The 24,034-nt window shown below is 35.9% G+C and overlaps 1 protein-coding gene across 5 annotated transcripts in view; it reads left to right on the top strand.

The window, feature by feature from the left end:
- COL11A1 (collagen type XI alpha 1 chain) overlaps positions 1 to 24,034 on the top strand; it is a 151,534-nt gene that overhangs the window by 112,766 nt on the left and 14,734 nt on the right. For all 5 annotated transcript variants that reach the window (XM_054073371.1, XM_054073373.1, XM_054073369.1 and 2 more), the window contains 13 exons: positions 3,429 to 3,482; positions 4,196 to 4,303; positions 5,220 to 5,273; positions 6,202 to 6,255; positions 6,349 to 6,402; positions 13,953 to 14,006; positions 14,488 to 14,595; positions 14,755 to 14,808; positions 15,102 to 15,155; positions 16,355 to 16,408; positions 22,677 to 22,730; positions 23,154 to 23,261; positions 23,349 to 23,402. In XM_054073371.1, the coding sequence (XP_053929346.1) occupies positions 3,429 to 3,482; positions 4,196 to 4,303; positions 5,220 to 5,273; positions 6,202 to 6,255; positions 6,349 to 6,402; positions 13,953 to 14,006; positions 14,488 to 14,595; positions 14,755 to 14,808; positions 15,102 to 15,155; positions 16,355 to 16,408; positions 22,677 to 22,730; positions 23,154 to 23,261; positions 23,349 to 23,402 (864 nt within the window). The remainder of the gene's footprint in view (positions 1 to 3,428; positions 3,483 to 4,195; positions 4,304 to 5,219; positions 5,274 to 6,201; positions 6,256 to 6,348; positions 6,403 to 13,952; positions 14,007 to 14,487; positions 14,596 to 14,754; positions 14,809 to 15,101; positions 15,156 to 16,354; positions 16,409 to 22,676; positions 22,731 to 23,153; positions 23,262 to 23,348; positions 23,403 to 24,034) is intronic.

The raw sequence follows: 24,034 nt of genomic DNA, 5'->3' as shown, positions 1-24,034 counted from the left end.
TATTATCACTATGCCTGTTAGTGAATTTAGGACTGGATTCTACTGATTTAATTTGAAATGTTTTTGTCTTCAAAATTATTTCAAAAATTCAAGAACTTTGTCATGTGATTACTACCGGCTTACTTTCCTTCCTTGATTTTGGTTTCTTTCCCCAACATTTGGAAAAGGTTTGTTTTCACTTCTGTTCAATTTCAAGATAAACTGGCATTTTAGTTGAATAATATCCCTCAAGAAAAAATGGAGAAATAATTGCAGAAAGATTTTTTTTATTATTATAGTTCATCAATACTCACAGTTAGTAAAGTTCAGAACTCAACATATCGGTATTCATACCTAAGCATATTTGCTATCTTGAAAACAGTGTGCTTATTATGATTGAAAACTTACAGAGCGTCATAAAAGTAGATTGCTTCTATAAATTGCACCAAATTTATGGCTTGCACATAACTACATGATGGTTTAGAAGTGGGTACATACAAATTCAAGCAAATCACAATTTTATGATATTTCACAGAAAAACATGAAGACAAAATGTGCAAAAAAATACAAAGTTTTTGTTGTTGTTGTTTTTAAGGATAAGCTTGTTCTTTTCAATTATGTATATGAGAAAGACTTCTGCAGTTTCCAGTGCGTAAGATATACTTTTCACAACCCTATTTTATTTTTTCTTAAGTGCTATAATAAACTTTTTCTAATATCCTGATAATACAAACTATGTAATATTATACATATGGATGAGAGACCACTTCTGTTATAAACCATTTTCCAAGAAACAAACATGTAACGAAGTTGCAGACAAATTCTGCTTCACTACAATTATTCTTGCGTAATCTGAGCTTAATTCTTTGTTTAAGTTGGTAAAATTAATTTATCAAATTAAACCATTTTTTGAAGTCAGTTTTAAAACTATGGATTTGTTTCCAGTTAACTGAAAATCAATCTTTTTTATTTGCTGTTGTAGTTGTAAATAAGCTATGGGATATGTAGAGAGTTGTAAATAAGCTATGGGATATTTGTCCACCTAAAGAGGTTCATTACAATGCAGGCCCTATGTATGCAGAAAAATCTGCCATTTAAAGGAAAGAGCAGAGAAAACTTCTGAAGCAAGATGGGGTCCGGTTCTACTTCAGGCTTTGCATGTGATCACATCCATATCCTGTTTTCCCCTTTGAGATGCTGCTTCATTAGAGATGCTTCTGCATCAGAGAAAATCAAAAAAACCAACCACACGCTACACTTTTCTATTTCAGAATATTTTAGCATAGCTAGTTATGCTGAGCGTTAGACTGTGACCACAGTTCCCATAGTGAGTACTAATGTATTTGGGCAAGTTCCAGAAGAACAAATAAAGTGTCTGCAGTGTAATAATTTGAGAACATGTCTTGTACTCTCAGTCTCGAGGTTTAAGGCATTTGGGAGTGTAATATGTTTCCTTGAAATACAGGATTCAGTATTCAGGCCTGCTTAGTTGAAGTGAATGTTACTCTGTTTTAAGTCATATATATTGAATCCTATTTGCCCTCAGCTGCAGTCATTCAAGCCTGACAATTTCAGGATGTATTTCAAATCTGCTTTCCTTTCAACGTGCTGACAGATGTATATGGAGGCAGGGAGGAAAGGCCTTGTTTATCTCCTCTGAAAGATTCTGAAGAGGAAGTAAGTCCCTAATTCTGAAATCACAGAACATAAATAATAGATATTCACAATACTTACACACCCAGAAAAGCATTGTTGGGCATTTAGAGCCTAATCACTGCAAAGATCCTGACCAAAGAAGAATCCATTCCTGTTTTAGAAAAGCTGGAACCATCTTCATTTCCCAGTTGAAACTAACAAGGATTTGTGTTGGGGGGGGGGGGTGTTAATTATACTTTGCCTAACAAAAAATACTGTATTGCCATACCCTAGCTAGGGACAGTACAATTTTATTGCTGATCTACATTCTCTTTTGAGCTTCAAAACCTCCACTGCTACCACAGCTCCTTTTATTAACTGAAGATTCTCTACTGATGCTTCTAACCATTCTCTCCCAATTTGCCCTCCAGGGCAATGGAAAAAAAAAGTCTGGCCACATGTCCAAATAACTTCTCATTAATCAATTGCAAACTACCTTCCAACAATACTTTCAATCAAAAATGAGTATTTAAATGAGATTAAAAAACTGTAAATCTCATTCTGATTTACAGAATAAATGAAGGAGCAGGTAGAAACATCCTGCAGAGTGTAGAAGCAATCTCTTCCAATATGATTTTTTTAAAAAATTCATGCATGCTAATTCCCTTTCTCATGGTAACACTCCCAGCCAACAGGAGCATTCCTATGAGTCCTTTCATTTAGATATGACTAAAAAGCTTTGCTTCACCTATTACCATCAGGTATGTGACAAAACGAAAATTAAAAAACAGAAGAAATGCATAGCTTGACACTTCAAAATCCATAGAAAATAGAGATGCTCTAAAATATACATAGAACCCAAAGAAAGACATAGACAGCAAGACTTAACAAGTCCTTTTTCCTAATCGCTCTATAAAAGGCAGAGTAATCTAATTTCACCCCTAGCGAGGTCTTTAAATCCAAGCATTATTCTGCACTAAATTAGAATTCCCTGCCTTGAAACTGCAGACAGATTCTTTGTTGTCTAAATAGCAGACTAGAATTCATCCATTGCCAGGTGTAAGGTTTTATGCTTTCTTAGCTTCATTCTTTATCAGTCTAATCTCTCTAGCTGATGCAAGAAACGGATTCAATCTAGCACATAACTTTAACCCCATCATAAACTACTATCTCATATTCCCGTACTCTCAGTGTTAAATATCTTCATTACATCACATCTGCAAGAACTGACTTCTAAGTTATACACACTGAAAAAATCAAGACGTTCCTCTCAGAGACAGATTTTTTTGCTATTCTGTTGAAATGAGACTTAATACCAAAGAGAATGTGACTCCCAGTGCTCAAGAAGAACTCAGACTTTTTCATAGGTCAAAAAAAGCTTTGTCCTGCAAAAAACATTTGCAATTTCATAAAAACTAATCCAAATAATATGTATTCCGTTTAAGGATAGATTGGTAGATGAGGCTTTAAAGGTTGACTTTTTCTGCACAAATCTCGTTGAAAGGTCTGATACTTTAGCTTTGAAAAAAATATTTTTCATTTTGGTTCACAGTTGCATGGGTATCTATTTTAGATATTCTGCAGTGTTACGAATGTTCTTTCAATAAATGTTACCATTAAATGTCTTGTAGGTGTGCAAATCTGTGTCTATGAGAGAAAAAAATTAATGATTGTTTGTACTGAATGGAAAATGCTTGTGAATAATGCTGCATTCTCTTTGGAGAAATGGAGAGATCTTAACAGATCTTGATCGTGCAAATAGGTATATTTACCATAATCACTGAATTTTCCTTTTGGATGTTTGTTTGTTGCAGGGTCCTCCGGGTCCACCAGGTCTCCAGGGTCCTGTTGGTGCCCCCGGTATAGCTGTAAGTAGCTTATTCCGAGCGCAAACCCCAGTCTTTCCATAACTCATCTGATATTTTGCTCTTTGAACTGCATGCTCCTTAATCTGGAATGTATTTTTGAAATCACTATTAACAGTCCTATCATTGATTCCTTGCAGCAGTTATTTATTGTAAACAAACCTGCATAGATGTTATTTTTGTTCAGATTTAAAGCAGTGAAATAATTCGAATCAAAAAGTGTAAATAGATAATGGGGCCTATCCTTTCAGTGAACTTGTTTGATGGTTTGTGTGACAGTCAATAGCAAAATCACATTGGAATCAAATGCATTTAAAAGAGAGTATCTTTTTAAAATTCACCTGATACTAGATGGATTGATTTTTATCTTTATTTAGAAGGCTTCTACCATGAAGACTGGTAAAATTATATGCTACTTATATTTACTAATATGTAGGTATTCAGCAGCTGGAATGTTTGTGCAGATGTGAAAGAGAAGAGGTATTCAAAGAATTTTTTTTGTGAGATATGCAGTGTTATTTAGCCTGCATTAAACCAGGGTGTATGCCTGTGTTCTATTTGTATAACAGATTTCATTCCATCAAAGTGGTGTATGTGTATTTGTAAAGATATTAGGTTATTCTGAGAGTTATTAGTTGTTTCCCAGTGATTTCAGTGGAGCTTTGTCTGCTATTATCAGACCTGTGATATTTTTGCTTTTTGCTGTTTCCAAATAGGGTGGGGATGGAGAGCCGGGCCCAAGAGGTCAGCAAGGGATGTTTGGGCAAAAAGGTGATGAAGGTCCTCGAGGCTTCCCTGGCCCTCCAGGCCCTATTGGCTTACAGGTAAATTCCTTTATTGTTTTACCCTCTACCTGTAAGAACCCTGATTTCTGTGTCAGGAGCTGAATAATAAGTATTGTCTTTTATTACTTAAATGATAGCATCAGTTAGTAAGAACTGAAAGATCCCATATTCATAGAGTTATGCATGAACAGCAGATTTAATGCTGAAGGAGATTGGTAAGATGATCTGAAACTGAGCTCCTGGCTACCACAGATTTTAGAATTTCTTTCAGTCACTCATTCATTTATAAACACCAACATTTTCTGTTTTAACAAAAGCACTTCTTTATACTACAGATACACATTTTAAAGAAAAGATTCAATCTGGAGGAGTATTTAACGTGTCTTAACCACTTACTGTATTTTCACAATAAGTTTTGGCAACATGGGGTGTTTCTTAGTGATACTATTATAGACCACTTGTGTTCTGAAAGATTAGCAGAACTCCATGGTGTTTAGACACAGCTGCCACCATTGGCAGGTTCCTAGAGTTTCATGTTTCTTCTTCTTAAAGTTGTTTTTTTATGCATCAAAAACCACAAAGCAAGCATACAGTAAAATGTAGGCTTCTCACTGCTGCATCCAGAGAATTACAGTTGAAAAATCCTGCTTTTTCAAATATTTAATTTGCTTAAATATAGCAAAACAAACAACAAGATGTTTAGGACCTTTGATTCATTTCTGTGTAATTAGCATTGCCACACAGAGTGCTTTGAAACTATTAACATTTGCTGTAATATAAAAACTCCTTTTCTTTTTTCTTGTTTAATGCAGATGCGGTTTGTTTTCCTCTGTGTGTGTGTGTGTGTGTGTGTCCAAGTTTCACATGTAGATCTAGTTTATATTGTTTCATATGGATTTATGAATTGTTCCAGGTACACTCCTAATAGTTTTCTTTTCTTTTTCATGTGTCTTAGGGTCTGCCTGGCCCACCAGGTGAAAAGGGAGAAAATGGTGATGTGGGCCCAATGGTAAGACTTCTTCCCCATTGGTAACTCTGGGAGCCATACAGGTCACCTGTGTATTATTCTGTTTTTCTCTATAGCTGGAAATTTGATAAGCCACTCCTGAATTTGCTACATGAGTATGAAACATGTTGTGTAACATAAATTGTCTCCAGGATTTACTTTGCTTTCCCACATCTATGTCCTCACCTTTAATATCAAGTTTTATGTAACTTAAGGAAATACTCTGAAGAGTAGGTAGCGAAGCAGATGCTATGTGTGTCTGAGTCAGAACAGTGACGAGCAGGTTCAGGAAAGAAAAAGGAGAGACCGCTACCAGAGAGTTTGCAGCTGCTCTTCTGAAATTCAGGGCATGGTAAATTAGCTTCAGGTAATTGCAGGCCAGAAGATGGTAACCATTTCTTGGCTGTGTTTACCTACTCCTCTGGGTGATCTTGAGAGTACATTTTCCAACTGTTTATACTGTTGACAGAATGCCTTCTGGGCTGTTTCTGACTGCAATGCAAGCTATCTACAGTATACATTTGCCTCCAACACCCTATGCCAAGCCTGGATGCGTTATTATTGCCCATCTGTAGGCACCATGGTGCAGTATTGGCACATGGCCTGAGACCAGACAGATAAACTGCTCCAGGGTCTGCACAGTGGAAGGGGTATGCACGTAACCTGCAGGGAAAACACAATGCAGGAAACCAGTCCTCAGGAGTCCTTAGCATCTGGTCGTGTCCAACTCAGGTGCTGTATAACATAGCCTGGATCCCCTATCACCCTGCGAATGCGTGCAATGGGCAGCAATCTGGCCCTACTGTTCCTATAGCGCTGCAAAAATGAGAAGTCCTCTGCAGATTGAGTATATTATTTTTCATGGCCAGAAAAGCCCCACTGGACTTATTCTTTATGATTTTAACTGTACCAAATTGTCTCTTTGATACAGGGTCCACCTGGCCCTCCTGGTCCGAGAGGTCCCCAGGGTCCTAATGGAGCTGATGTAAGAATCAACCTTTTATCTCAGTAGTTCAGTAATAACCACTGTATTTGGAATAACAACATTTGGAATAACTTACATCTCTTATCATTGCAGGGTCCTCAAGGTCCCCCGGGCTCAATTGGCTCTGTGGGAGGTGTTGGTGAAAAGGTGAGCATTGACAATATCCTCTAAAAAGAGAAAACATTGGAATAGTAAAATGAAAATACATTTTAGTTCTTCTTTGGAACTATATGGATATATTACAGTTCCCAAATATCCTTCCTTGACCTAGTAATTGTTAATAGTGATCTAGCGATACTTCTAAAGGATGACTTAACATAGCTGGTCTTTTTGTTTCATGTTTTACGTCACAAAAATATTTAACAATCAGAGCAAAGAGTTTTGGAGCAGAAGAGGTAGTTTTCAGATAGAGAACTAAAGTAAGGTTATGGTGGCTTCCTTAACTGCATAGTTTGATGCCTACAGTAACATTGTCAGCTTCAAGTGGTTTACAATTTGTACTGTAGCTTAGAATATCATATAGCCCTCTGCCCTCCATCTGGAACAACAAAAATATAAGCAATTAACTAATGTATCAGTGGTAAAAATATCTGTGAGGTGAAGCTGACCTGAAGCATCAGTAGGTATCTGTTCCTCACACAGACAGGTACAGTTCCAATAAAGTCAAAGGTTTGAGAATGATTTGTCCTGGTTGAAAACCTGACTGAAGACTGATGCTACATGACATTCATTCATCAAAATTATTTTTATTGCTATTTTCAGTTCTCTATTCAGGAAATTTCCTACAAGTATATGGGATGGTTTTTTAAAAAATGTCATTTCTTACACAAAGAACACGTTAGGTAACATCCTCCTTTTTTTCTTAAAAAAAAACTCTTATATGTAGTAGGCATAATGGCTTTTTATTATAACATGCTGAGCAAAAACAAAATTCAAAAGAAAGTCTTTTGAAATTCCTATTTCTGTTTATTTTAACAAGTTAGATGACTTCAACCATATCATGCTTGTAAGCATAAAAACATTTTGCTGTAAAGATACAGATAAAATAATTATTTTTTTTCCTTCAACTTTGGATTTGGAAAGAAGATTTTGAAAGGAGCATAAGGTGAAGGAAACAGAATAGAAATACATTGCAGGCCACAGTATAAATAACTTATTGAGAAACTACTTAGATTGCTCTTGAGTATTTAGATATTTGCCACAAAATATATGTATTCAATGAAATGCTGATGTCAATGAATCCTAGAAAAGATCGGTAGAAATGTCAGTATTGGTAGTTTTTCAGAAAGCTCACAGTGTTGATAAGTTTTGAGAATATGAAGCAAATTTCCCTTTTTCTTCCTGTCCCATCAGATAATTATATGCACAGGTGCCTTTTCCCTCATCTTCCTCATACAGCATTTCTGAACTTCAGCGCTCCAGAATCTTAACTTCTGCTCCCTTTTATTTCTCCACATCGACACAGTGTACTATTATTGGACCTTTAGGTCCAAATCCATCAGACCTGTGAATTCACAAATAATGACTCAAGTACTATGTCAAAGTCCCTTTTATTTATCATTGTCCTCTTTTTGATCACTATCCAAAAATATTCCACTCTCCTTCACAGAGTGATGTTCTTTCTTTTCACAGGATAAGGAAGCTGCCATTGTTTTCAGTATCACTTGTATGACTAGAAATATGGAAAAAAATAGTGAAAATCTGCAGTTCATCCTACAGTATCTTACAATCTTGTTGCTCTTCTGTGATAACAAAAGATCTTTCTTCTGAGCTCTTCAATATTCTTGACGTCTACTCTACAGTTTGGGTTATGTGTCTGGGGTTTTTTTCACTAAAATGTCTTTTCTTTAAATAACCTTTCACTTCTATTAGGGCTATGTAAAAGGAATCACCGAGTTCTTATCAGCATGACCAAACTATTATTGTAATAGAATCTTCAGATGTTTCATGACTTTTTTCTATATGCCCATCACATAAATTACTTACCAGTGCTCTTGGATGTGGTGAAGAGTGTACTAGAATAATGGAATATAATATATGTGGTGATGGAAAAATATCCTACTTTGCCTTTTCCATTCTGTCTTTTGAAATCAACGGGTACTGAGCCGAAGCAGATGAAAATATTAACTTTACACTGTAGATTTTTCATGGTAGCACTGTCATGTCTGAAGCTGGCAGTGCTTCATTGCATTCCTTGTTTCTTAGGGTGTGGCTCTGAGCCCCAACCCACCTCTTGGCAGCAGTGTCATTTTTGTATTTTCAATCTTTTTTACCCTAATTGCATAAGACATGCAAAACACAATGCACTCCTGCTGCACTGCATTATTATAAGGAATTTTCCTCTAATCTCCCAATTTTGTGACACTGTTTCTCCAGCCTGTCTTAAAAAGGATCTTTGCCTCATGAAGAGCTGCAGGATTTGTTTTTGTCTCTGGGAAGGGGACCAAAAACGTGTCTGAATGTAAAGAGTTCATAAAGATGGCAAAAAAAGTTACTGGAAAAAGAGAGTCTGTGTATCAGCAGAAGGCAGGAAAAAATAGGTACTGTGGGAAGAAAAATTCTTCCTGTGACCACTAGCGTACTGAGAAAAAATGTTTACTATGAGAACATTATATCCAGGGTAGCACCCAATATATTCACTGCTTTATAAAAAAAAAAAAAATAGATTCAATCACTTCTTTAATTTTTACTCTTTCATGATCAAATTATGTTGCAGTCATTTTGTGAAAATTTTGACTTATTTTTCGCTCTTTACTCCTTTGTTTGTCCCCGTGACTCTTCTATGTGATTTAGCGTCTCTAATTGTGATAATCAGCCCACCAAATTTAATTCAAGAAAGTGAAAATCAGGCTTTTTTTGCATTTTTATTTCCTCTTGCTTATTTCCCATATTTTGTGCACTCACACAGAGAGAATTCCAAGTATATCACTCTGGAAGTTTTTATTTCTTCTAATTACTTTCCTCCTCCTTCTCAAGTTTTAGTACATGCCAGTTTTTTTTCCTAGTTAGGACATCTTCCTTCTTAATTTCAGTTCCATTTAATGAGTTCTGCAAGCTTAGAAATCATAAAGAGTTGTTTTGTCAGGAAGAGTTCCCACAATGGGACAATTCGCACTTTTGAACAAAACCATGCATTTTGTCTTTTCTTTTTCTTCCCACGTATTTTTTCCCCAATGTTTTTCTTATTATGTTAGCATGCTTTGGCCTCTGTGTTCCTTTGAGGAAAGACGTATCACACTACTGATAATGCAATGTAGTGCTGATACTAGACTGTCGAAAAAAACATTTTGGCATCCTTCCTGTCACTATTGGGGTGTGAAAAAGAGTTGCTCACTTTCACATTTGAATGGTTAAACTAGGAAATATTTTGTCATTGATACTGAGGTTTCAAAGCCCCCTTATCTTCTGGCAAATTGTAAATAATTTTTGTCACTGTGCCATGTATTTTTAAGTAGCTTGTTGTTTCCTCTGCTGTACACGCTAAAGCGTAAATGTTCAAAGACATTTGCAGTACAAACGTGCATGTAGCCTTGCATTATTAATGCTTGTATCCTCTAAAAGTCTTGAAGTGTAGAAGTCTTGAGAACTACACTCAACCAGAAGCACTTAAATCCAGCATCCACCCAGAGATTGCTCTTTTTATTTTGCTTATAATTAAGAAAAAGGAGATGTACCAACATGTGCCTGTGTTTAATTTTATATCAAAGGCCTAAAAAAAAAGATATTCTAAATATCTGGCAAGTTGCTCATGACTTCTTAAAACTGGGCCTTAGCTGTTTTACAACATCTAGGAATTTACAACACAGAGAGGAAATGGAACAAGTAACATTAACCTCACACTTCTTTTCTACAAAGCCTAATAAAATAAATTTGCCTTTCTAATTTAGGCTAAGCTGTGATAACTTCACTGAGTGCTGTGCCGTTCTTCCACCCTTCCTCTTTTCCACAACATGTGTTAAACTGGCAGAGTCAATGTGCAATGCAAAATTAACGTGTGCAGAACCTAAGCATTCTTTCTGTAGCCTCTTGGTTTAAATCTCTCTTACTATATGGAAAAGTGTGATGTTAGAACACCACTATAGTAATCTGGGCTTATACTCCCTCCTATCACATCATTCTAAATTTTAAACACAGTACACTAATAAGGAGTTTAACAGTAAACAAGTGAAATCGGTAGTTTACATGATTAATCAGTCATTAATTGATACTGCAGATGAAAATGAGAGAACAAAATCAATTGAGTATTTTGGTCCTAAGTTTAAAAACATGTCTGATAAGTTTGAACAGACATCTTTATGCATGTATATCATTTTTCCACACACCTGTGTGGAGGCAATTCCTAAGATACTTAGTCATGATATATCTCTGACAGTTTATGCTACCTGAATACCTGTCCTAACAAATGACTTTTAATAACTTTACATGACTCACTGACTCTGATCTCTTATCCTTCTCCATCTCTCCAACAGGCTCATAAACATAAGACATCCCAGAATACACAGCACAGCTTCAGAATTTCTCTCTTCATTAAATTTAGCTTTCTGCAGAGGCATAGTATATATGACACAGTCACGTATACTGTGATTGTCTTCTAGAGTCAGTTTTTCTCTTTTTTTCTGTTTTGTAAGGATGGCAAAAAGGAGCAAAAGTGTAACTGAATCCTTTTCACAACCCAGTCAATTACAAAGTTCCCTCTCACTCTTACAAAAAAAATCACCATGTCCCAGAATTTAACTGAAAGGTGGCAGCCTTCCATCCACCATCTCTGTCTCTGTGCTTTTTATGGACAGCTTTCTAGAACTGGTCACAGTACAGAAAACAAAAAACTTCTAAACTACTGTCCTTAACCTGATCAAATCATTCTGCTAGCTTAATCCAAGGAGGTTTTCAGAATTAAACGTATCAATGAAGTGACATGACTCCTTGTAGTTTATCATTTCTGACATTGCTTGTTGAAATTCTGTCAGAGGAAGGCTTTGCCTAAGAAAGACAACACTAACTTCAAAGATTTGACCTGATAACAAAAGAGGAAAAATATTCAAGAGATGGAATAAGTCTTTACCAAAACGAGATGGGATATTTCCCATACAGAAGTTTCACTGGATCCTGAACTAATACCATCCTTACAAAAAATGCAGACAGACAAGGGCAAACAATAATCTACAGTTTATACAGGTTTTAGTAGCTATAAGTATGCACTCTGTAAGCATGTATCGGCTACAATCTTCTATATCAAAACTTTGTTTAACTCCTTTAACAGCTGTCTAAAACAAGTACAACTTTACATAGCACCTAATGTTTGGAATAGAAAAAGAATTGTCAGAAAAAACAAGGACTGCACGCAGGGAAGAGTCAGATTTTTTAATAGAACAATGGCTTAGAAGTATTAATGTGAGATGAAACTTCAATTTGTCTTGTCTTTCGCAGATACCCTTTTAGGGGAACACCTTGACATTTTCTAGCCCTTCCAATTTTGCTGTCTTCAGAGCTCCTATTGGCTTCCTGCATCTTCAAATTGCAATGCCAGCTATAGCAGGGACCCCTGAGATCCCAGGAGCACAGCGCTCCCCCTCTATCCCAAAGTACAGCTCAATACATCAGAGAAGGCCCATCTTTTCTTTCAGGATATCATAAAGTGAGGATGTGTTTGTCAATTGGAAGAGTAAAGAGTGGATTACAAATCAAATGTGAATCATCATCAATTACAATGTAGTTTGGCAGAACGGCAGAAAAAGAACTTATTCTCTGAGGAGCTTAGAAGGGGATTATACTGTCACAGGTGCTTGTCAAGCAAGAGTTGACATAATTAGCGCTCCTATGTCACACAGTTAGTTAGTCTTGTAAAGGGGACACCTGTTGAAGGGGTCTGCATTGTGGACTCTGTTAAACGTAAAATATCTTGAATATAATGTAGTATAAAATGTAATATAACTTGAATAACATCAATTTGTTTGTTAATTCCTGGCCTCGTTCTGTGCTACTGCATAAATAAATCTAATTTGATTAATAGTAGACATGGACAAGAAAACCATATTAATGATCCTGTCAGTTCAGTAAACCCTGTGCAGAGGATAAGGGCATGAAGATTATGAATTTTCTTAGGAAATATACTTAATGCTTATTGACCTGAAATATCCACTAGACTTCTCTTTTTTTAAATAACGAATGGTGTATCGCAGAAGCAAATGAGTATTAAGTACTGAAAGAGATCATTAATTTTTAAGATTACAGCTAGTTTAAGTATTTCTAATAAAACATACCACAGTTTCTAAAGGCAAATTCACACTTTTAAAGTGCCCTTTTTAGAGGACATTTTAATATTGCTCCTAAAATTGTGATAATCTATTAATTATCCTATTCTGGAATTCAGTGGGGTACTCAGATCTTCTATTCTTTTAACACAGTATTTGCATTGGGCCAAATTGTGGTCCCAGTGAGTCATTGTGCTAACATTAGCTTCAATGAAAAACATTCAGTATCTACACGATAAGATCTGTCTAAAATTCCTATTTTGTGATTTATACTTTTATACTGTCTGTGTGGATATTATAGACATGCGTGTTGTATTAATTGAATTGTCAAAGAGGGGCCTGCAGGCCATACAGGATATGAAAGATACAGCGATTTATTCCAAGTCTGTGTTTGAGTTTAGTAGAAGGAATTGGATGAAGTGCATTTTCAGCCCTGAAGTACTCTTGCTTATCAGCATAATTATTAGCAAGGTTCATTTGGTTTGGTAAAAGAATATGTATGGGGGAAAAAAATCCCTCAAAAATTTATATTGAGAAATCATTTGAAATATATAGTTCTTATCTCAGCACTCTGTGACAATTACAAAGCAGATTCTATTATCCTTTCACAGATTTGTGTGTCTGTGATACTAATTGCTAAATACTCTACTAATGGAGTAGTTTTCTATGAGGTTTATTTATCAGACCACTGATCTACAAAATAATCAGTCCTAATAAACTAAAATGAACAACTGCAAAGACTCTCTTTGAGCTAATACTGTGTATTAGCTCAAAAAGAGACTGAATTAACTTAAGCATTCACTCAATAGTGTATGATCTTTGACTTGCACACATTTTCTTCATATGGTGTTGTCCTTGAAACCATCTGCTTTACTAAATAATTTCCATCACCAGTAAATACATATCATACACCTCTATGGCCTGTGGTGAAAGTTTTACTAACTGTTATGCTATTACTTTATCCTTATGTTTTTCTTTATATGATTTTTTATTCTAACAGTAGCTATACGTTCACTCCATTGACATTCATTTCTAATTAGTATCCTCTTCTTTTAGTAACTTGCTTCCAGGCACAATGTATCTTCTAGAGGAAAAAAACACATATATAGTCAATATAGTTTTTTTGCCTTTTCTGTCTCTAGAGACAAAGATGACAAACAGGAAATTTGCAATATATGGGATAATAAAGAAGAAGATCTTCCAAAGCCCAAAGGGAAGGATAGTCTCCCTAGCTCACTAAAAGCTTAGTCTGATATATTCTCTCTAAAATTTCAGATGCCAGTTCTATACAAACATATGTAACTCAGCACCCTTTAGGTAGATCCAATAAAAGGCAGTTCCTGTAAGCTTTTCAGATGATGCATGAGAAAAATACGTAATAACAGAAGTAAATGCATAGAAGTATTCTCCCTGATGGCTTATAAATTTATCTTTACATATTTACAGGGTGAACCTGGAGAAGCTGGCAATCCCGGGCCTCCCGGAGAATCTGGAACACCTGTGAGTATTTTGGTTTTTTCTTATTATTACCTTACTTCACCATAATAAAGCTTATGCATACTTCAGATAACATCTAATCAGATTACTTGAGTACTTGTGTACATTTTCTTTAAATTTTCAGTGAAGAACTTACATCATTAAAATGCAATTTGTTCCTTATAATTATAGCCACATCTTATGCAAATCACTAGAAGACAAAGCTGAAGACTTCCTAAGAAAGTATTTATTTTTTTCTTCCAAAGTTATTAACTTTGACATGCATGTTTTTCTCTCTGAAAACAGTTCATTGATGCAAACTTGATGGACTTGACCTGAGATTCACTAGTTTTCCAGTCTGAGACTGAGGTCCTTATTTCCCATCCACATGCCAGCATTTATTGATGAATAACATTGCCCAGGTCTGAAAAATAGTTTTACCATCGTAATCATTTTAGCCATTCAGTTTCCAGCTGATATTTTTGTGCTTTTATGTTTTCTAAAGGGTCCAAAAGGTGAAAGAGGAGAAAAAGGTGAGGCTGGTCCACCTGGAGCAGCTGGACCACCTGGTGCTAAAGGACCTCCAGGTGATGATGGGCCTAAGGGTAACCCAGTAAGTGAGTTTAATAATTAAAACACAAAGCACTGTGAAGTACTGCTGAAGTTGGGCTACATATAGAACTAAATTAAATTCATTATGTGCTTCATGTGATGATTGCTGTCTGCTTGTCAATGGATGACACATTCCTTGTTTTTCTCCTGATATATCTAGGGCCCAGTTGGTTTTCCTGGTGATCCTGGTCCCCCTGGGGAACCTGGTCCAGCTGTAAGTATACCTAAAAACAGTTTTAGGTCCTAGTCGTGCTTTGTAGTAAATTCTGGTTAACACTGCCTCTTCTATTTCTGGAGACAAGGTCTTGCCTGTAAGATCAGTTGCTTTTCTGTTCGTGTATTGCTTAAGGTTTAGAAAAGGCTTGGAAATATTTAAAAAGTTTAGAAAACTAGTGTCCTTAGGAAAATGCTCAGTAGAAAAATAGTGTTCCTATATTCATATGTGAATATAAGTTACTAAATTTAGCTGAATGCTGTATTTTGCTAATTTTCCCATGAATTCTGTAGGGTCAAGATGGTGTTGGTGGAGAGAAGGGTGAAGATGGTGATCCTGGTCAACCTGTGAGTTGTTTCTGTAATCTTATTTTAGCTGCATGTTCTTTCCTATGTTAAGAAAGTATCTTTTGCTGGTTTCCATACGTGCATACTCTTAAAAATATTTTCTGAATGTAAGCTTCTTCTATTATATGGAAAAATACCTGTTTATTTCCTTGTAGAGATAGAACTACCAATACTATAGTCACAAGCAGGAGGAAGAGCTCAGTTTCTTTTAGAAGCAGAAACAAATCATGTGTCAAGGATTTATGCTGGAGCTGCTGAGGAGCACTAAAAATATAGCCACTCAGAGCATAAGAAAGGAATGCTGCAGTCAAATAATCTTCATTAGCTGGCCTGAGGAAATGAAGCAAAACCTTGATGTTTCTGCTTCAAGAAAGTTTAAGAAGTATCTGAGCAATACCCATATTAAGCCTCAAGTTCTTATATTTCTGTAATTCCCATACTAAAATATCTTTTTTTTTTTTTTTTTTTTTTTGTAAAATGATAAGGTTTCCATTTTTTAAAGTCTCTTTCTAGCTCTGGAAGTTCTGATTATCAGTACTATATCAGTACAGTTTGAAAATAAAAAATGCTAGTACATTGAAGACATGGTTGGAAGTAAGTTATAATTTAATATTTACCTGCAAACTTTAGGAAATTAGGATCTGTATGTCTTACTTAACAATAACTACTTTTAGGGTGTTGTGTTCCTGAAGAAAAGCTTATCCAACTGTTTAGCAACCCTGAAATATTTAAGTGCATCACAGCTTACCAAGACTGTGTAGCCAAGTGCCTATCTGTGCACTAAAACTTTTTCAGGAGAAAATCACCTATGGGGCAGCCAAATCACAGATGTAAGTGAAAAATTTTAGCAAAAGTAATGATTTGAGCACCTCAGAAAAGCAAGAAACTTTTTAATGGATTTAGGCAGTAGGCTAAGACCAGATGTTACCTCTGGGCAGCCGCTTTCTGGTCTGAGTTTGTTGCAAACCAGAAGAGAAAAATGTGTGATTGGAATTCATACGGTACCAAGAGCTGTTAAAAATTTCAAAAGGCCACTTTAAGAAAGGATTTGTTGTAAAGTGGATACAATTCTCTGAATGTATTTATGATATTTATTTTCTGTCCATTGAAATGGGCCAACATGTTGCACGTTTGTTGGATTTAATAAAGGTAACAACTCTATCCTTTGTTACCAATAAGCTTATAATTTTCCATTGCAGGGTCCACCAGGTCCTTCAGGTGAAGCTGGCCCACCCGGTCCACCTGGAAAAAGAGTAATTTATTTCTTATTTTCTTTTGTACATTTCTCTTTCTGAGACACTGCCTTCCACAGAATTTCAGCTACTTGCTTTCCATGTTGTGACACTCATCGATGATGTTTGGAGTTTCTTTTAAGTAATTAGTGGGAGAAATGAAGAAATAGAGCAGAGAAAACCCTTTAAAGTGAGTTACACGGAAAATGGAAACAAAACTAAACCAGGAAGAAAGTATTCCTTATCTATAAATGCACTATTTCTTTTCACCCAAGTGAGTTTAGTGTCTGTAGGGTAAGAATTCAGTGTCTGCTAAATTAGTCTGCTAATAGGAGTGATTAATTATGAGAGTAATGCAACATACCATCTTTAGGCACATGACTGCTGTCAGGGAGCAGGAAGAATGTGTCTGTTTTGGTGTCTTTACCCACTGAAATAAAATAATTTCAGTGCAGCTTTTGTGCAAACCTATGTCATCAAGTCTGCATGCAAAATTAACAAGAAGACATTTCTGTAACTTATGAAGCCATTACATTATTTTGAAAGTCTTTGAAGCTTCAAAAGCTTTACAAATATAGCTAACAAAACCAGTAAATAATGCTAGACTTGCAGAACTGTAGTAGATGCATCAACCTTTAGCTCTGCTTCAGAGAGCAATTAGGTGCAGTTTTTTACCCTTTGAAAAACAAGAGAGAGGACATCATTAAACATAAGCTGAGACCTATTTAACAAAATGGTTTAAATTGCTCCGTTTAGTAGGCTTGAGTGAACTGACATGCCTAATTAGTTTTATCTATTTTACACAATAATCTATTTGCTCCACCAACTTGCAAAACATTTATAATACTGTAAATGATTGTGGTAGCGTTAGCAACCTTATCACTAGAGCTGAAATATGGCTTGATTGAATATTAGCAGTTAGCATGTTTGTTCAACATCAGATTAGGACATCCTGCTTTATTATACAGAAAGGCAGTAGCTCATTCCTAACAGATTGGATATAATGCATCTGATTGCATCTAAACAAACAAACACTTTAGAAACAGAAGTATCACATCGCCTCTGCTTTGACGCATTTCCAGTTTAGGGAAGAAGTATGGCTCAATATTTTGAAGTAATCTCATTCCTGAATTCTGAATAAAACATTTCATACAATCAGATTCTACATTAATTGAGTGCCTGAATATTTCAAGCTTGTGGAGGGGCTGTATTGTATTGATATTGTACCAGAAAGAAATCGTGAAGGATTGAAAGCTTCATACTTTGCTGGTGGAATGAATGCAAAAAATACTCATCATTAGTTTTCTTCAGTTGTATGGTAGAATCAGTTTCAACAAAGAACTGTAACAAGTGTCCTAAGAAGGACATAGCATTTCAGTAGTAATACTGCTGTCTGTGGAGGTGCAGCTCTGGCTATACTGCTAGCAAGCAATATTCCACCCCATTTTTTGATTTTCTGTCTCTTCAGAGACAACCAGGCAGAACTCAGGATTCATACTTTTAAATCTAATTCCTTGAAATTCTCCACTGTACAGTCTTATTTATTCTCTTACTCATCTTCATTTCCATCTTCCCCTATATTTTAGAACTGCTCTGAACTCAGTTTCACTGTCCAGTCTTACGAAATTATGTTTATCACCAGGTTTCAGAGTTTGGGGCAATCTCTGTCTGATGTTGCTGGTTAAGAAGACGTTCCCTCAGCTTTCCCTGGGAAGCAAATTCGAGTGAAAGACATGGACATAAATAGTTTTCTAATTGTGTCTAAGAGAATACAGATACATACTTACATTCAGCTATCCAGTGAAAGCCAACAATAAACTATTTTTCCTAGTTATTGATGTGTAACAGTAATAGAATTACTATTAGTTAGTGAGATAGGCAAATTCCAGAGCTGTTTTATTGTGGTGCCCTATAGGCTTTGTCAATAAGTACCAGAGCTTTGCAGACTGAGTGAGGGTCTCATGGACAAGCAGTATGGGGGATTTCTGTAAGAAATACCACATAGGAAGCACAGGTCAGCACAATAAACCTGTTCCAAATTCTTGCTCTGAAGAGATAAAATTGAATAGCATGCTAATGAGCACTTAGTGCAAGTCTAAATCAAACTGAAAGGTTAAATCAATGGGTGAAACAAAAATGGATTGTTAAAACATCTACAAAATGTGGACACTAATTAATGTATTGCTTTCAGACCTAATGATTGCTCTTCCCAAAAATATTTCCACCATTGCCTTTCAGAAAGTCCTAATTCTGTAAATCCAGTGGCATCACCTTATGAAACTGAAAGTATCTTCAGAACAAAGTCCTATATTCAGATGAATAACAAGATTAAATGTATCTATAAGCCAAAAACATAGTCTATGAAGGGCAGACCTTGTGGCATAGTGGCATTGATAAAGTCTCTCAAAATGATTATGTATATTCTTGAATTTTTTATTTTCATTAAATCATAAGAAGTCGGATCCTGACTTCTGAAATGATCTGTGCACTTGCATTGCATTTGCATTGACTTCTGCAATATCTGTGCATGATATTGCCATATGAATTTCTCTATCTACAAAAAGAGAAGTTTGAAACTTGCCAACCTTACAGAATGATGTGGCTTCTGAAGTGTTCTTATATCTTCTGCAGACAAAAACTGCATTACAAAATTAACTTTATTGTTGGAGCAATTTAAGACAGCAGAGGAGTTCCCAAACTGCTATAGGCTTATCAGTGAGATTTCTCAGCTGCACAGCTTTCCTGTTGCTCATTACAGCATTGGCATTGACCAACAGCATACTGTGTGACGACTGTGTTTCTGAAGAGGTGTAATGTTTTCCAGCATCTCCTTCCAATGTAGGAGATGAGTTGTGATAAATGAGAACTGGAACATCTCCTGATCCAGTGCCTGCTTATCTAGAATTATAGATATTAAGATTGAATCAGTCTACATTTATGTTGCTATTTTTTTTCTGAAACGTAATTCTTTACACATATTTTTTTGGACTACTTTTTTTCGTTTTGCCCTGGAGTACTGGGTAACATCTCTAGTTTGAATTCATTGATTTCTATTAGACAAATGTTAAAAATGAGGAAAAGACACCATCAAATAACATTCATTCTTAAAACAAACAACATATGCAACCGATGAAAATCAACACAGATGGTAATTCCTGCGTATGTTCCTCTCAGCCTTTCAATGTGCTGGGCCCTTCAGCTGTGTTTTCTGATGTTTGGCTGTTTACTTTATTAGAATCAATTAGATGTCTATGCCACATACACATAAGGCTCCATACACGAATACAAAAATGTTAGAATTTAGGGTGCAAGACTAAGACACGTTTTTCTCCTACACTGGAGGGCATACTGCCTGCTTTCAGTAAAAGAACAGGTATCAATAGTGCGGCAAAACCAGCCTCTAAATTTTCAGAAGCAAAAGTTTCTTTGGTTAGCTGCTTTATGTAAAATGTTGAATAACTTAGGGGAAAAAGGTAATTATTTCTATGAAGGAGATTATTTCCATTTTGACTACAGCATCATGCTGCCTCAGCAGGGTGCACACACCACTTAAAAATTAATCCAGTTTTCTCTTGATTGAAATGCACAGAACATCTAACAATATACCAGTTTCCTATCTTAACAGACTGGTGAAATGTGGTAATGGTTTTCCATGTTGGAAATAATGTTTTTAGTCGGATAACAGAGCTATGAACAACAGTTGAAATTATTTTAATGAAATATGGAATAGAAGACAAAAATGTTCAATAGGTTCACATAAGAAAACCTGAGAACAAATTTGTTTCTGTATGAATTCTTTTGTCTCCTCAGTTCTACATAAAAATGTATCAGGCTGTATGTCCAAACTTGAAGTGTAATTATCATAAAAATCACCATGGTAACTGGTGTGGCAAGGGTGGGGAGCCATGCATTAATTTAAAATTACTGTTATTGAGATTTTTTCTGTCAGTTAAAATTTACCAGACACTCCAACAACTCAAGTGTAGGAAGGTAAGATAAATAATAATTAGCAGTGTTTCTCTGTAGAAGCACCATCTGTGCTATGCCAGATATCACAGTCTGTTATAAAGAGCAGTTCATTTAGCTGCTTTGTGCTTGGTGCAGCATTGGCACTGTTTGATAATGAATGCAGCCCCTTTATTTAGCAATCAGGATTCATTGTATCTGTAATTTAGTGATCGCAGTGTTTTTAGCTGTGCTAATTCCTGTTGCAGCTGCATTTCTAGATTATGCAGAGGCCATATTTCTCAAATACAAACTACCACACAACTCTTTTCAGTTCTTTAGGAAGGGTAGATTAAAATTCGTAAAGGAACTTGAATGAAAGGAATTTTAAAGCAGTAAAGACAACAGGCATGTAAATTAATTCATGTAAGAAAAAAAGTCTGGTTTCTAAAAGGTTCGTGAGTGTATTATCATTATTTATGTACCTGATAATATTTTTGCTTGTTGTTGCTGCAAACTGCTATCCACCCAACCAGTTACAATGTAAACAAAGGAGTATATGCATCAGAGATTATTCTTGGAACAGCAGTGATTTAAATTATTCTTCCTGTTTTAAAGAGTCAGCAATTGGACCACACTGCCCAGGGCTTTTTAGCTTCTCTGTATTTTGAGAAGGTAAAACTAAGTACTTTACCACTTACATCTCTTAAGAATACCAAAGAGAACAACCTGTTGATCCTGACAACAGATGACCAAAGTCCACTGTGGGTAATTTAATTAATTTTTCTTTAGCTTTGATGGAAAGTCTTGACTAACTTTGTTGGCCAAAGGTCCATACAGTAATGCACATGTTCAGTTACACTCTGGAGAAAGCTTAATTTCAGAAACAAATGATTGATCTTATATATTTCTATGTAGATATTTATAAAATGTAGATATTTATAAAATGAATGTAAATTTCCAGGAATTAAACTAAAACTGGTGGTGTTGCTCTAAGCATTTGCCAGTAGTAGTGGATGGTGAAATATATCAGCATAGCTTCTAGGAGGATCTGTTCCGTGATCTTCCCAGGCACCAAGGTGACGCTGACAGTTCAGTAGTTCAGAGTCAACCTTTCTACCCTTTTAAAAATGGGCATGGTGTTGCCCTTCCTCCAGTCACCAGGGACTTCTCCTGACTGCCGTGACTTTTCAAATATCATGGAGATAACAAACGGCTTGTTGCATTAGTGAACAGATGAGTCTTAGAGAGTAAGTTTCATAGAGCCAGAAAATCACCTTGTATTTCATCATGGTCACTTTCCTTTTACCTTAAAGCTGCTCATTGGTTGGCAAGAAAATGCTACTTGTAATGAAGACATTTCCCAGGCTAAAAATTAACCTTGTAGGAAAACAGTTGGTCCATTATCTTGAGTGTGTCTTTTCTAAGCTAAAGATATATGAGAGAACCATTTAAGAAGAGCACTTCAGATTTTGTTCATAACTGAAGCTATGAATATTGATTCCTTAACCTGAAAATCAGCCATTGATGTTTTGGAGGAGAAAGATGTCTTTTTATTTTTTGCTGAAACCTTAAGAGAATGAAAGGTGAGTGACATCAGCAATAGGGAGTCAGTGCTGCTCGACAACTGCAAATCCTGTTTTGTGGCCTTCACCTGAACCTTATCCCATCTCTATGTCCTCCTGCAGTACTGAGTTGTACCTTCTCGTGTCAAACAGAGCTTTTGTAGAGCAGTAGCAAGAAACCTGATAACAAGAGCTATTTGTAGACAGTGTCTTTATTTCATTGCTTACAACCTCTCGTTGTGAATTTTTTTCCTTTCATAGTTACAGGATAATATTAAGGCATATATCAGTTTCTGGCTGTCCAAATGTAGTCAGAAGGCTTACTAAGCCCATCCCTGACTTAGAGGATGGAGAACTATATGCCATTCTGTGCACTGTAGAATGACAGGCCCTTTTGCAATCAGTGGATAAACTACAGTGAATAGATGGAAGCCAGTGCAAAACAAGTTTAAAACTACTGTTGTATATGTAAATTTGTATTTTTCATTTAGTTTTATATCCTACTTTGATTTTTTCATAGCTATTTCTTTGTTTTTAACCTCATCATATCAGAGGTGTTAGGCAATGTATATTCTATTAGGTATTCTAAAGTCCCAGAAAAATTTATAAAGGGAAAAAGGGCTGATAGGATGGGTATTCTGTGAATAAAGTGTCAAGCAGAAAGTTAATGTTCTTAGCATTTACTGCTTATTAATACAGTGGAAATTGAATTCAGATTTTTTTCCACTGGTAATATTTTAGAAAACTGTGATTATGAGCTCAGTTTCCATCTCTTACAGGGACCTCCTGGAGCAACTGGTGCTGAAGGCAGACAAGGAGAAAAAGGTGCAAAGGTAATGCAATCATGATTTTTTTTTTTTAGGAGAATGGAATTTTAAACTATATATAAATGAAAAGTAAATTGGTTATCATGCACCAAGTGTCAACATTGTCGAAGTAGTAATAGGTAATAAAATCTGAATTAAGACAAGGAATTAGAAGCAGTACATAATGGAGTATATTATGGGCTCTCACCAGTGCAGGCCCAGCTTAGCTCGCCCCTGCAGAAAAGCAAGATGAGCATGTTTTGCTGACAGCACATCTTTATTGAAGCTATCAAAATTTTGTTCAGAAAACCGTCTTGTCTAGACCACTGTTTTAGAATAGCCTTTAAAAAATGGAATGACAGAACTTTGCTCTCACTTTGCAGCTTGTGTTTCCCTGCAGTGCTGAGCTTAGTCAACTCTTCTTTGACACGTTTCTTATATTCTTTCTAGGGTGAACCTGGTGCAGAAGGGGCTCCTGGGAAGACGGGTCCAGTTGGTCCACAGGGGCCTGCAGGAAAACCTGGCCCAGAGGGTCTCCGAGGCATTCCTGGCCCTGTGGTAAGTAAGAGGAGCATATCATAATATTCTAAATCTTGCATTTCTTGTATATCCTCTGGTAAAGCAAACATTTTTTTTTTTTTCTAGGGAGAACAAGGTCTACCTGGAGCACCAGGTCAGGATGGCCCTCCAGGGCCTCTGGTGAGTACCCATCCTTTCAGTGCCAAAACAGAAAAAGCACCCTTTAAAATACACCATTTACATGTCTGTGCATTTAGAGAAAGCTGAATGTACAAGTCAGTTCTTAGCACAAACTCACTATTATTCTGCTCTGGAAAACTTTGGTACACAGCTGCCTTCATTTTATTGCCCTGTGTTGGTGATCAGTTGTACTGAATGCTGCTGAGTTATACAAGGGAAAAAGTGGAATAAGGCAGTGTAAAAAGTTCTTGAAATCCCTTAGGTAGAATTAAAAATAAAAATGCAATTAATTAAGCTTACAATCAAAAAATCTACTTCTATCTCCACATCACAAAGCTTAATACATTAAATCATTTTGTTTCCTCAGCAGTGGTAAATTTTGTACATCCATTGATTTTAATGACTGCTAATTTAGGAAAACATTATTCATAGGGTAAAATTTTAGATCATAACTATTCCTTAGAGAAAGAAACAAATTAATCAGAAGTAGGGCAAAAAAAAAAGAACTTCTGATAAAGAAGAAAATATGCTATTTTTATTTATAAAAGTGAAGAGCAGCATCATGACTATTGTTCTTCATGGTGGTCCCAGGAAATGTAATCCATGACTAAAGTGTTTAAAAGGGTCTGAAT

Source organism: Cuculus canorus, chromosome 8, assembly GCF_017976375.1.
Source record: "Cuculus canorus isolate bCucCan1 chromosome 8, bCucCan1.pri, whole genome shotgun sequence".
NCBI classification, from domain to species: Eukaryota; Metazoa; Chordata; class Aves; order Cuculiformes; family Cuculidae; genus Cuculus; species Cuculus canorus.
The sequence above is the reverse complement of the archived record's forward strand: the minus strand, read 5'-3'. Positions and strand labels throughout refer to the sequence as shown.